The sequence below is a fragment of the Alnus glutinosa genome, chromosome 6 (assembly GCF_958979055.1).
Source record: "Alnus glutinosa chromosome 6, dhAlnGlut1.1, whole genome shotgun sequence".
Classification (NCBI taxonomy): domain Eukaryota; kingdom Viridiplantae; phylum Streptophyta; class Magnoliopsida; order Fagales; family Betulaceae; genus Alnus; species Alnus glutinosa.
In genome coordinates this window covers 19,969,960-19,984,579 of record NC_084891.1, presented here as the reverse complement: position 1 = coordinate 19,984,579, position 14,620 = coordinate 19,969,960, and the positions used below count along the sequence as shown (strand labels likewise).

The following is a 14,620-nucleotide window of genomic DNA, read 5'->3' as shown; positions in this document are numbered from 1 at the left end:
CACGGTTTGAATTATATATATTCAGTTCTCACTTGCTATATTTATGTTTATACGTGAAATAAGGTATAAAGAAATGCTTTAATTATGCAATTAAAGGGTTCTTTCAATTATTTTTTTGGGTTTCTTTTTTGTTTGGATTTCTTCCTATTGAATATATATTCTGCATTACTAAGTGGTGGTTGAATTAGAGCAATGACGTGAACTGATTGGTTGATGCTTTGAAATAGTTAGCCTCTCTATACTGATTACTCGCCGAACCTGAAACCGTGGATGGTATGTAAGTTTAAGCATGATCTATTAAGCTGCGTTTCTGGGCTGCACCAATAGCTACTATGTTTTTGTTTTGTGAAGAGTTAGTGTCTAGATTCTCTGCTTGTACAACCTGAAGCCTTTTATGTGATGTAAAGTTTGAGATTTAGATATCATGCTTCATTTTATTTTTCTTATTTTTTGGTCTATGAATAGCTAGTTTGTATATATGTGTGTATTTGTGAGGATGTAGTAGGTCGTTGTTGGGGGCCAACGAGACAGTGATGTAAGTTATAAAGAATAGAGGCAAGAGTACTCTATAGTCATAAACAGATTAAAACCTAAAATGTATCCTAATTGGATGGGAATAACTGTATCGAAGTATTTAAGAACTAATGAAGTTGTTTTAAACTTAAAAGGTCGAATGCGATGATGTTGCGAAGAATAGGAGTTCAAGCCTTTGTTCTTGTGCGTTTGTGGCTGTGATGTTGGACAGCTTTACAAGGACGCTTGTCTATGTTTAATTGATGTAAAGTTGTGATTTTGTAGTTCAAGCCTTTACTGCAGGAGCATATTCATTGTAGGGTTTTGAGATTGCTGGGGCTAGGGTTTGTGGTGTAAAAGGTTGTAAAATATTAGGGAATTTAAGCTTTCTCATGGGGTAAGTAAGGGAGTTTGGTTTGAAAGCAAAGCAATGAAGACACGAGTTTTTAGATTGCTGTTTCAGGTTGTGAACGGTGATTTGAGAACAGGATTTTGGTATATTAGTGTTTGGGAGCCATTTAATGGATATGTGGTTTGAGGTTTTATATATATATATATATATATATATATATATATATATATATATATAGTTAGGATCTTAAGTTAGGTGTGGGTTTCTTGGAATTGGAGAAATCACTAAAGAATTAAAAGGAAAATAATTGTAATCTAGGCATCTCACCTAGTTTTACTCTAAGCATTGCACCTAAAGTTTTCTTCTTGACACCACATTTTGAAGAAGAATTATATCACACAACTTTAAAAACATAGTTGTTGCAAAATTCTCATCAAATTGTTGTCTAATGAATTGAAATTTTCACATCAATATGCATATGAAAAAACTAAACTTAATCCTTATATGACTTAAACTTAATGGATTTGACTACTATACCCAAGCTATATAACTAATAAACCCACAAGTAAGAATCCAACAATATAACAAGGCCCAAAATAAAACCCAGTGGACGACCACAAATACAATTTGTGTATTGGCTCCTTGCTGACTGCATCATTGGATGGATAAATATTTTTAAGAATTCAAAAAGTTGTTTAAACTGAAAAGGTGAAATGTGACAATATTTCAAATAGTAGGACTTCAAGCCTTTCTTGTATGTGTGTCTTGTTTGGATGATATTTGTAGACTTTAAGCTTTTTGTTTTTTGATAAGTAATGAAATGCATATCAAAGAGCACAGAGAGGCGCAACCCTAATATAAAAGAAGGATACAAAAGAATGCCCAAGTAGAAGAAGAAAAAATACTAGAAAACCATTAAAACTAATCATTAAAGGAGCTAAAAACGTAACTGTCCAAGTAAAAAGAGAGTAAAAGAAGAAGTAAATGAGCTCCTCCAACGTCCTCTCTTGGTTTTCGAAATTTTTGTCATTACCTTTCCTCCACAAGCACCACATAAAGCAAGAATGCACCATCTTCCACACAACAACACTCTGAGAACGACTACCCGTCCACTAGCAAGTAAACAAATCAGCTGCTTGATTAGGCATAACCCATGACATCCCAAAGTGACTGAAGATATCATTCCATAGAGCACATGGAACCTTACAATGAAGAAGAAGATGATCTACGGACTCCCTATTCCTTTTGCACAAACAACATCTATCAATCACGATGACATGCCTCTTCCTAAGATTGTCCATGGTAAGAATCTTCCCTAGAGCCGATGACCAAGCAAAAAAAGCCACTTTCAAAGGAACTTTGGTCCACCAAATACTTTAAGCTTTTTAGCCCCACATGGAAAGCACTTGCATTCTCCATTGCTTAACATGCTTTCGTCTTTCATTTTTCTCTCTCTAGCTTGCTACTCATTCTTTTAAGTTCTTCTTTGCAACCTTCACTTGTTATTTCATGCATAGTTGCTATCTCATCTTTCAAGATCTATACTAACGTTAGACTTGTGGAGTTGCTTGCTCAATATGAGTCTTAAGTAGGCATTGTTGAATCCATATATAGCAGCAATCACTTGTTATATCATACATACACCTTGATAAATAAAGCATAAAGTAAAACATTACTTCCTTTTATATTATTACTATTTCTTATTGGGAATCAAAGTCAAACATACATGAATGGTGTTTCGTTTAGACGACAAAGTTATAATGCTTATCAAAATAGTTTGCCCATTGCCAGTTTTTCTGAGTTCGTGGATTTTTGTTCCTCTTTTCCTCTATAGTAGGGGATTTCTTTTGTATACTTCTTGTGTATTAGGGTTACACTCGTTTGCTCTTTTAATGAGATTGAATTATTATTTTTTTTTTAAAAAGAATAAACCTAACTTTTAATTTTTTGCTTTTTTGTTTATTTATTTTGCTATTTATTCTATATTAATTATAACAGCATGTGTATCGGAGTTTTGCATGAGATCTCTTATTCTCTACTTCTTTGTCATTTCAATCAAATAACAATTAAAATATTAGCTTAGAAATCCCATGTTTATTTATCGATTTTCTTATTCTTTTTACTTATAAAAAAAATGATTTTCTTATTCTTTTTTCTCCTTTTAGCTACGTGGTTTCTCTTGTATATTTTTTGTGTACTTGGGGTGCCTTACGCTTTTAATGATAAAAAAGAAAAAGAAAAAAGAAATCCCATGTACATCTAACAACACATTGCAAGACCTCAATTACAATAGTTTTACTAGAATAAGTTTTAAAAGAAACTATGAACACTTTAAAAAAAGAACAAGTAAATGAATACAATGTAAATCAAGCGTATTTAGTGGTATCAGCTGATATACTTTGTATTGTCATTCCGTATTGTAAGATACATGTGTCGTGTCATAAGATACACTTACATTTAAGATACACCTATAAAATATGTATCAAAATGGTTAAAAATACTGGATTGTATTATAAAACGCATCTTATATCATAAGATAATGACAACTATTTTTGAATCTAACTTCTAGAAGGTTTCATTCACAATTTACTCAAGGTTCTTATTCATGTTATATTTCCCTTTCCTGATGCATTTCCATTCAAGATTTTCCTGTTGTTGAGAAGCTCCTGTTGCCCATATTGTGCTAGCGAATTTGCATGTCTGTGTTTATGGTATTTTCCATTTTGTTGGCATGGCATTTGCAGAATTCCTCTTTTCTCATATTATGACAGATTAAAAGCTAAATTGATTTGGATGGGAATAACAGTATGATTGGTTGGATATTTAAGTATTTCACAGGGAATAGAAGTTGAAGCCTGTATTCATTTGTTTGTGTGCATGCCCATATATGTGTGGGTTGCTTGGATGCTCCCTGCAGATTTAAGCTTTTGAACATCATAGTAGCCACTTGCGTGCTCTTGTGCTTTATTTATTGCTTTTGCATTAGTTTTCTTTTTCTCTTGATTGCTGCTAGCTTCTCATCCTTTAGGCTCTTCTTTACAGACTTCACTTATTTCATGCTTATTAGTTGCTTTCCCCATCTTTTGTGATGCCTATAGCTTACATCGGATCTGCTAGAGCTTTTCATGCAATAGGTTTGTTAAGCGACTTTCCAGGCTTATATTCAGCCACGTGGAACCCCCTCTCTACCTTACTAGTGGCTCTCTCTCTTGTTTGTTAAAAACATTTTAGAAGTGACGAAGTCATAATTAAATTGGGAACAATGTAAACTGACTTGAACTTAATTGTTTGGGATTGTGTCGAAAAATAGAGCTTTTATTTTCAGAAAGAGCTTTATATGCTTTTTATCTTCAAGTTTTTTTTCAGTATTTTTGAGTTTTGTACAATTTTTTATGTACTAAAACTACTTTTTTAAGTTCCATAAATTTCTGGATGAAATTTCTCTGGCACCCGATTCAACTGAATTAGATTCTACTAAATGTGAATTCATTCTGGCACCCGACCCCACGTAATTGTTCTCAAATTCCCACGCCCACCACATGACATAGTAGCTACTAGCTAGTTAGTGAAGGACCAAAGAAGGTTTTCCCCTAAAGTATTAGGGGTTTTGTAATTATAATTTTGAATTATTAAAATTTGCAAAGCAAGCATATGAAGTTTCAGTCTCTTTTAATTTCATCCTTACTGTTATAAGGTTTAGGATTAAATCAAACAGCAAACATGTGAGAAATGTCTCTTATACTTTTATAAAATTTATAAACATACAAATTTACTCATTAAAAATTATTATTATTATTATTATTATTATTTTTTAAAAAAATCTAAACCAGTCCACCAACGGCTGGGGAGACCTATGCCATGGGTTGCAGACCCATGGCAAGCCGTAGAGGTAAAATTTGACATTTTTTTTTTCTTTAATTTCTAAGGGAGTATTTTGGTTATTTTCATGTTGAAGGGTGAATTTAAAAGGGGCTGAAACTTGAGATATCGACATTACAAATTTTGATAATTTGAAATAACGATTACAAAATCCATCCATGATCCGCGAATTTATCCCAACACAAAAATAATAAAGAAAAAGGAGTGCAGCTTGTGGTGGAGTGAGAGACAATCAGCGAGAAAGAGATTCCTGGTGAAAGTCGTGCATAAAAAACGAAAAGAAAAAGGCAGTAGCTATTCCTTATGCCTTATGCCCTCGCACAACCTATTGTTGATGAAAGTAGAAGAGGTATATATGTATAAGAAGCAATGGTTTTGATGAGAGCATTGAGTTGAAAATGGAACGGGAAGCAGATGATGTAAGGTCTTCCTCCGAAGCAAAGAAATATATCAATCCAGGGGCTCTGAAGCGGGATCTGCCGCCGCCACCCTCCCATTCCAACTGTAAAGGTAGTCTACCTCCACCAGCCAACCCTTGGAATAGAGGCTGCTCCAGGTTTTGCAGGTGTAGGAAGGGGACGGAAACATGATTTACTCACTTCTTCTGCGATCGCCTTTTTCTTTTTGCTTATAATAATCACTGTACTTGAATCTTATGTTTCTTTGCTTAAACACACCTAGTGTTGTGTAAGAAATAAACTAAATAAAGCAAAATATATATATTATATATGGAACTGAACTGAGTCCTCCTTATAGTATTACTCATATTTCTGTGGTCATTTAACTGTACCCAAGCTAGACCTATTTACAATTGAATGAGACCTGTTAGAAATTTAGGAATGTAAACGAGTCGAACTTGGGCGAGTAGTGCATGTCCACACTCGGCTCATTTAAATTTATCACGAGCTCGAGCTCAAAAACAAGTTTTAAAAATTAAGCTCGGCTTGACTCACAAAAAAGAAATACCGATCTTTTGTGGTAGAGTGATCTATTTATCACTAGTTCTTAATCTTTATAATTTACATTACTATGAATTATGTACTTATGAGTTATAATTTAGGAATTATGTGACATTATATGATTATAATTTATAGTTATAGCATTATATGCTTATATATACACACATACACAAACACATAATTATATCACATATGAATCTTTATATCATATCCATATGAATTGTTAGATCATATTACATAATTTACACGATTAGATGATACTTAGTCACTAGTCATACAAAATAAGTGTGTTTTCTTGTTGATAAGAATTATATGTTTATTACATAATTTACTTTATATAATAAAAATACACTATGCCATATCAGTGTATCACCTAAATTCTAAGATTTAGTATCATATAAATGAGCGAGTCGAGTTTTATACGGGTTTGTATCGTTTAATAATTGAGTATAGTTTTGCATCCATTAAGGGCTTATTTAATAATTGAGTCGCGCTCGAGTTGAACTTTATTAGGCCGAGCCTGAGTGAGCTTATGGGTAACTTTGCTTCGTTTACGCCCCTAGTTAGAATAGGAAATACAATAAGAAAGAAATAATAATAATAATAAAAATTAACACGAAGTATTAGAGAATTATATCAAACTATATTGGCAAGTGGCAACAAGGAAGGTATTCAAAATATATTCAGATTATTCTAAAATCACTTTTAACACTCAATATTTCTTTTTAGTTTGCTTTATTCATTTGTGTTGCTTTCTCAATCTCTATTTATCCGGCATTAGTTCATTCTTTTTGTTATCCATTCTAGTTTGTTGGAGAGAAATTGAGAGCTTACCTCGAAAATTAAGAGACTATTTATAAAATCGGCATATAAAGGGAAACCAATTATCTCCAACACTTGAAATTTATTAACAGGAACATGATATCCATTCTAATTGCGTAGCAATGTTGCATGGAGATGATACAGGCCAAGAGACCAAACAAATCAGAATTTCTGATCCATACAACATAGAAGACATCTTCGGAGAGACCTATAATATAGTATGCAAAACCACTAATAGTATACACCCCAAGAAAACATGTACAGTAAAACTAAATTCACAAGAGTTTTGTGATACAAAAGAAAGTTTTGCTTGCACCTCATCATCTATTGAAGTAAGTCCGGGGAGAGAAGAGGCGGCGAGGTGAGAACATACCCATATACCTCGGCGAAGCAAGGCCGTCGATGGACCGATACTCTGGCATGATGAACCCTTCACGCTCCTTGTGAGCTAGGCCGGCGCCACTTCTTGTGTTCCCATTAAAGGTCGCATACTTGACTAACTTTCCAACCCATGATTTCCCCTTTTTTGGGCTCTTGTGGTCTGCATTCATCTTCTCGCTAAGGTAAGTCTTCACCGCATACAATCCTTGCTCCACCACGTCCATAGGAGGCGAAGTGAGCGGGTTTCCTTCCACGCTGAGCTTCTTGAGCTTCTTGAGGCATCCCATGGAGTCCGGCAAGGTTTTGATCCTGTTGTAGCTGACATCTAGTTCGATGAGGTTGATTAGTAGGCCTATGGAGTATGGTAGGGTGTCGAAGTACTGGAAGTTTTGGCTCACGTTGAGGACTTCGAGATTGATGAGGTTCTCAAGGTCTTCCGGGAGCGATCGGAGGCAGTTAAGGCGGGCGTCTAAGACTCGCAATGAAGTCAAATGAGAGGTGGAGCTTGGAAGAAAGACCAGCTTGTTTGAGTTGACAGAGAGCTTCTTGAGGCTTGTAAGCTCAAAGCCAATAGTGTCTGGCAGCTTGCTCAGCTTGTTGAAGTTGGCATTCAGTTCTTCTAAAGATCTGGTGGGTGAAATACAATATGTTCATGAAAATATCAATAAGGTTATTATTATTATTATTTTTTTATAAAAAAAATAATAGAAAAAATGATTTCTAGTTAAAATCATCCTCCTCTTTATTTATTTTTATTATATATATATAATGAGAGAAAAAAAAAATTATAGTTTAGCATGGTCTATCAATTTCATTTATACAGGGGAAACATGGTTGAAAAAGCTTCGTACTGGAATTAAATAACTTAATGGCATTTAAATTTCTCCTTTTTGAGCATTTAATTTATAAATGTGGAGAAGAGAAAAAGAGAGTGAGGAAACCAAGATTTAATTAAAATTTACAAATTTCCAATATTACCTACAGCCTATTTTCCGCAGAAAATATGATTTTTCCGGAAAAAAAACTTGAGTATTAAAAACAAGAAGCAAAAATAAATTGTCCTTTATTAAAATATTATCATTTTTAACCTCCTCACATAAAAATAGGTGGAATTAAATAATTTACTAATTTTCTATTATTTTCCTAATATATAAGTGCATAAGAGACTTGCATAAGACGTACAAAGGGCTTCCGAAGCAAAGTTATCACAAAGACCACCAAAGTCGATATTTACATTAAGAGATATTTTAGCGCACAATAATTACACAATAATGCTGATGTGTCTAGTATTTTTATTTTTTATTTTTTTATTTATAGAAAAAAGGCTGTACATATCAGCATTGGTGTGCAATTGTTGTGTAAAAGTTGTGCAAATAACATATCTCTTGCATTAAACTTATCTCAAGCAAAACTTTCACAAAGATTACCAATTTTTTTTTTAATAACTTTTAGTACTATCCAAAAGCATCTACAACAAAGGCTCTAAATGACTCATAATAGATAAATATAGACCTTTCCAACTAAAAATTTTGCTGCAGTAAACTTTCTGTTTAATATATATATATATATTTTCTCCATCTTCTCTTTTTGTTTATTAATCCTTTATCTCTCCCTCTCTCTTCTCATTTTGTTTTAAAAAACAATAAAAAATTATTAGAAAATAATATTTAAAGAAAGTAGAAAGTCTAATTTAGAGTTTGTATTAAAAAATTGGTAGCTAAAATGAAAAAAATAAAATAAAATAAAATAATTTTGAATAGTTAAAATAGCTATTATTATTGAAAATGAAAGAGAGCAACCATTGAATTAAAAAAAATACAAGAAAGAGCGACCAGAGTAACACGTACTTAGCCTATTGTTAGTGATAAGTACTTGATCTCATTTGTAAACTTCCTTTTCACATCTTTTGTGCAATACAATTCTCATCAGTATTATTGATATCATATCCAATATTGATTTATACTATTAATCCCACATCTAATCATCTATATAATTAATATCACATCCTTTTTAATTTTAATTCAAAATTAATAATAATAATAATAATGAGAAGTGTGTATAAAAGAGTGGACAGTTTCAAAATGCTAGATTTTCGTATGCATGAGTTTTGACTTTTTTTTGTCTTTGTTCCTGACTTTCAAATTCGTAAAAGTCAAAATTGAATGTTGGGAGTCCATAATCAAATCAAATCCAAAAATATGGATATAATTTATTGTTTACACGGCAACGGCAACAATTGTGAAAGTCACCTATTTATATGTCCGAGTAGGTGGACGGACCGCTCAAATTTTATTTAAGCAGGTGAATTTTATAAGGATTTTTTTATATTTGTTGTTCAAATTACTAATAATCTAAACAACAAAGTTGTTGAGAATCTCGATCTTTTTTATATATGTCTATCATAATTTAATTTGTTATATTATTTAAAAATATTAAATAACACAATTACGTGGTCATTGTTGTGAGTATACTTGTGAGTGTTGAGTCTCATATTAAGAAAGTGTAAATAAAAAAATAATAATTAATATACTTAAATATTGGACTCAAATTAATTTATTAATTTAGGCTTTTGAGCTTGGATGATGTCAAAAAAAAAAAAAAAAAAAAAAAAATAATACGTACATTAACGTGCTTGATTAAGTCACGTCAAAATAATAAATTTTCAAAGAGCAGTCACTTTCATCACTTCTTACTTTTAACAAAGAGATCTAGGTAGGCAATAGTCAATAAATCAAATGGAATAATCTCTTTCCAATAAATTAATTATAATTTGAAGAAAAAAGGGAAAATATATATCTTTTCAAGTTTAAGGTCGGCCACTGAATTGTAAAAGGCTGATCATGTGCGACGTGTAAGAAGTTGACGAGGCTAGAGAGGACAAACCTGCAGTTCTCAATAGTTTTAGGAAGGGATTCAATAAGGTTGCCGGAGACATTCAAAACCTTGAGCTTAGAAAGACAGCCGATCGAGTTTGGGAGCGATTTCAGCTGATTTGAGTGCATGTCCAACACCACCAGATTAAGCAATCTCGCAATTAAGGACTCCCCTATGTTCTACACCAAAACATAATTACCACATATAAGTTTAATTTTCCACCAACAAATTCCAAATAATAATACATATATATATATATATATCTCATAATTCCAAATTTCCAACCAACCGCTGAATATATATATATATATAACAAAGAGTTTCGTTCTAAAATAATATTTCAAACCTTTCGTATATATCATAGGGATCAATTTCTAGTCGCATAGCTTCATAATAATTCTGTAAAGCTTCCGGATAATTTCCTTCAAATTGAGTCGACATCTGTTATGGTCGTCTTCGATTCAAGGAATCTTCGTTCTAGAACTGTACGTGACCTAATTCAAATTTCGGTCTGTCCCGATATGGAATGAACTTATAATCTTAGAATTGACTCGATCATCATATTAGAGATTATAAATTTATAACTCTAGCCCATTTCAATTTTGGACGGAACAGCTCGATCTACTAATTTTTTTTTTAACTCCAATTAAGTAAGAGAGATCTTGAACCAAAGCATAGATTTCTAGAAGCTAAAAAAAGGCATCATGAGCAATTTCAATTATTGGGTTCATTGATATTCCTGGTATAGATGGAGATTATATATCACATCGGCATGATGGAATAACGTTTGAGATGTATAACAAAGATTGATCTAACTGTTGATTGAGATTATCACATCGATCAGCATGATAAAATAACTATAAGATAAAACTGCAGTTTCTAGCGTTAGTTCTTTTGCAAAGATAGAAAAAATGAAAGAAAACTAAAAAGATGGTAGTGCATGGGGAAGGAAAAGCACAAGTGGAGTTTTTGTTGTTGAAAATATGAGCTTAAAGTAAAAAACCTGAAGATTGTTGCTGGAGAGGTCCAACTTGCAAATAGTCGCTAGATTGAGGGAAGGACAAGGGAGAGACTCCAAGGACATGCCACTCAAATCCACTATTTCCAGTCTCTCTTCCTCTATGGATTTCTGTCTCTCCATCCTCCTCCTCATATGCTGCTGCTGCTGCTGCTGCTGATGCTCCTTACCATGCTCGTACATCATGCTCGCATACCCACCAAGATTTTCTTTCTCTTTTCCAAGAAAATAACACTCAGATTCTCACACACAGGAGCCAAACAGAGAGACGACACAGAAAAGGGTCTGTCTGTCTGTGTCTGTGTTCTGTGTTCTGTGTTTGCTTGGGAAGAAAGAGCTAGAGATCACATATAATTATATCAAAAGAGTAAAAGGACTCGGAAGACGTACGGATGGGGGTCCTTTGGGTACCTGCCACGTACGCATGACGTTTGTTTTGGGGGAAATGAAGTACAGAAGGCCGTATAATAGCGGGTTGCGTGGCCATGTTTCCCACTTGAGCAAGTCAACCCTTCCTTTTCTGTCGAAGGCTGAACCCCCTTCCCGCCCCACTAGGCTGCACGCCAATCACGGGCAGCTTATGCGCTCTTCGCTATTATTTTGTATTAGACTAAATCCAACTTGGGTACAAGAGTTGTCTTTATTTTGTTTTCTAAATGCCATTTGCAATGGAACAAGCATACTCAATCGACTAATGGTATTCTTCACCGACTCTATACGGATTGGCGTAATTAAAAAGTAAACGTAACGTCAATATGTAAAATATATAGATCTAGTAAATAAATATGTGGAAGTAGTATTACTCTTACCTATATAGAGTAAATTTATTTTTCCCCAACTTTAAGATATACAAAACTACATTTTGTTTAACATTTTAAGGGTTAAATATACTTTAGACCCTCAACTAATAACTATTTTTTTTTTTATAAAGCCTTACGAACTAATAGAAGCGACACTTAGACATATCACGCTACCATTTTATTGAAAGTAAACCACTCCGTTATTATTGACCGTCTGTTTGGATGGAAAATCCATATTTGACCAAAGACTTTCAAAAATACCATTGTTTTGACACTTAAAAAACTAAATTTACCCCTTCTAATTAATAATAATAATAATAATAAAAAAAAGACATATTAAAAGAAAAAAACAAAAAATTAGAAATTGGGGTGGCTAGAACCCGCCCCCCCTTCCTTAGTGCGTTGGGTGTGGCCACGAGCCAGTCCCACCCCTACCCCCAGTGGGTTGGGGGTGGCTCACGAGAAACTCCATAGGTTGGGGGAGGCCGCAAGCCACCCTGTAACCACCATGGGGGTGGTTTGCAGCCACCCTCTATGTAATACCCAAAATAATAATATAAAATAAAGAGTTAACCCATACTCATGTTGTTTAGTTTATCCATCAAATGCCTAAAATAATTTTTTCAAAAAAAAAAACAATAATTTTATTCTGGCTGAACGTTTGAAGCTCCATTGGAACGCTCAAAGTGGACCCTGACTCAAACGTTTGGAAGTATCTTTGGAACATTCGAGGAAAACTCTAGAACCGTTGGTCCAATAGTACACCGAATGCTTGACCTTGCCTGAAAAACAATTTTAACAATAAGTTTTGTTTACGAATAAAATTTAATGTTTTTAAAAGCAATATAGAGAGCTAGTACTGTTGGCACATATGTGCATGGTAGATGATGGATAGTAAGGCTTCTGAGTGTTGCCTTTGATGTCTTTACTTGTGCATGAGATTAGGATTTTATGATGAAATTTTAGTGTTAATGAAAATGGCATAGCATCGAAAGATCGATGAAGGTAGGGAAAGTGTAATTAAGGTGTCAATGTATGATTACGGTTTTCACGTGTAAGATTAGAGTTTCTAGTGTGAAATATGCCTAATATTAGAATATGTTTTGTAGTGACGTGAATTTAAGATGTCCAGGATTAAGGATGAGCATTCAAGCTAAGTAAATGCTTATGGAACGATTGAACTGTTTTATCAAACAATGTGTTTATTAAACTAAATATTCTTTAATTGCATGTTTTTTTATTAAAAACTTATGTTATGAGCTTAATGTTTCCGATGAATGCTTATAAATGCATCGAGAATGATATTTGCTTATTAATAAATGATGATAATTGACATAAGGTGTGGATCGTCATATACCGATGGCAGGCATTCGGTTATAAAGGCTTGACCTTATGGTCCAGAGATTTATGTTTATTGATTGACCTTGGATCCAATTATTTTATAGGTGACCAAAATGATGTCATATTTAATGGTATGGATCACCCGGGGTTTAAATCCGGTCGGGGCACTAGAGATGACAGTATGCGTGCTTTACCGGGGTACCGGGGTACCAGTGTTGTACTACAGGTCCCTCAAGATAGCTTCAACCCTATCAAGAATGAGTTAAATGATCGAATATACCATATGGAGGAAATTTATGGAATAAGTACAACTATATATAATATATTATCAACATGATTTCTGCATTAAAATAATATGTGAATTGGCCCTAGAATTATGCAGGTCCCAATTTCAAACAAAACCATTTTTATATTAGCATCTTAGAGGCAACACTTACCAATTTTGTAAAATCCATGACATTCTCAATCACCAAAGTCAAAGGATTATATTTGTAAATAAGGCTAATTAAATGACAAGTTTCATGATAATTTACTTACTAAGTCGTGGACTTAGAGCATTCCCAATAGCTACCCAACTATTTTCCCTAAATATAGGGAACAAAACCACTTTTTGTCTTCCTAAACAAAAACACTACACAATAGCTTCCCTTTAACTTTCCTTATAAAATTAAAATATTGTTTTAAATTTTTTTCTTTTGTTTTTTTTTATTAATTTATTTTCTTCTCTCTCGTTGTCCCCGTCTCCCTCTCTCGCAAGATGCAGACCCATAGCCCTCCTCAACCCCAATCAGCCCCCTCCGCCGGCCCCACCCAACCCTCCCTCCTCTCCGACAGTTCTGGAGGGCATGGGTCTGCATACTAGCCGAGCCCAGTGAGTCGTCCAAGCCCAAAGTCCATAGCACATTGATTCAACTAACTTCGCTCATGTTTCCAAACCCACCAAAAGTTGACCCAACCAACATAGCAACAGAGTTCAAGTTGTAGAGAGAGAAACCAAAGACCCTTCTAGATAGATAAATTGAAAACTGGTGGGATCGATTGTGTGGCTAGCGAAGATTGTGTGGGTGAGGAGGAGGAGTGGGTCATGGTGGCCGGGGAAGATATTGGGGTCCGAAGAGCTCTCCACTTCGCATCTCACGTCGTCGCGCTCTGGGACTCCCGTCAAGCTTATTGGAAGGGAAGACGCTAGCGTGTCAGTCTCTATTTCTCTCTCTCTAACTTGATTTTCATCTATTCAATTAGTGTATGGCAACAACTCTGGCGTCGGCTGTTCCAACTCTTGCGAGAGAGAGAGAGAGAGAGAGAGAGAGAGAGAGAGAGAGAGAGAGAGAGAGAGAGAGAGAGAGAGAGGAAGAATTTCGAAGCTGAAAACGAAAGGGGAGAGACGTTGAAGGGAGAGAGAAAATGTATTTTGGGAATAAACAAAGGAATGTGAAAGCTACAGTGCTACTCAATGCATTTGGTACCACTATAGTATTCCTAATGAATAGAAAAATATAAGAAAACTACCGTAGGTGGCTTTTTGTGACTTTCTTGAATTTTTTCCTACAATTTAGGAAACATAACACTTATAAGGTAGCTCCGTGTTCAGTTTCCGCAGCGCAGGGGCATGGGGGGTGAGTATCGCTACGGGGGCTTTCGGCAAGAAGGAACCCCGGGAGACGAGCAGCAATGGAGGGCG

The 14,620-nt window shown here is 34.4% G+C and overlaps 1 protein-coding gene across 1 annotated transcript; it reads right to left on the bottom strand.

Moving 5' to 3' along the window:
* Positions 1-6,587: 6,587 nt before the first annotated feature.
* LOC133870540 (plant intracellular Ras-group-related LRR protein 6-like) lies at positions 6,588-11,150 on the bottom strand. Its single transcript, XM_062307705.1, has 3 exons — positions 10,784-11,150; positions 9,790-9,959; positions 6,588-7,533 (listed from the first exon to the last, which is right to left on the bottom strand). Exons 1-3 carry the CDS (start codon positions 10,982-10,984, stop codon positions 6,846-6,848), a joined length of 1,059 nt encoding a protein of 352 aa, XP_062163689.1. The 5' UTR covers positions 10,985-11,150; the 3' UTR covers positions 6,588-6,845.
* Positions 11,151-14,620: the final 3,470 nt, after the last annotated feature.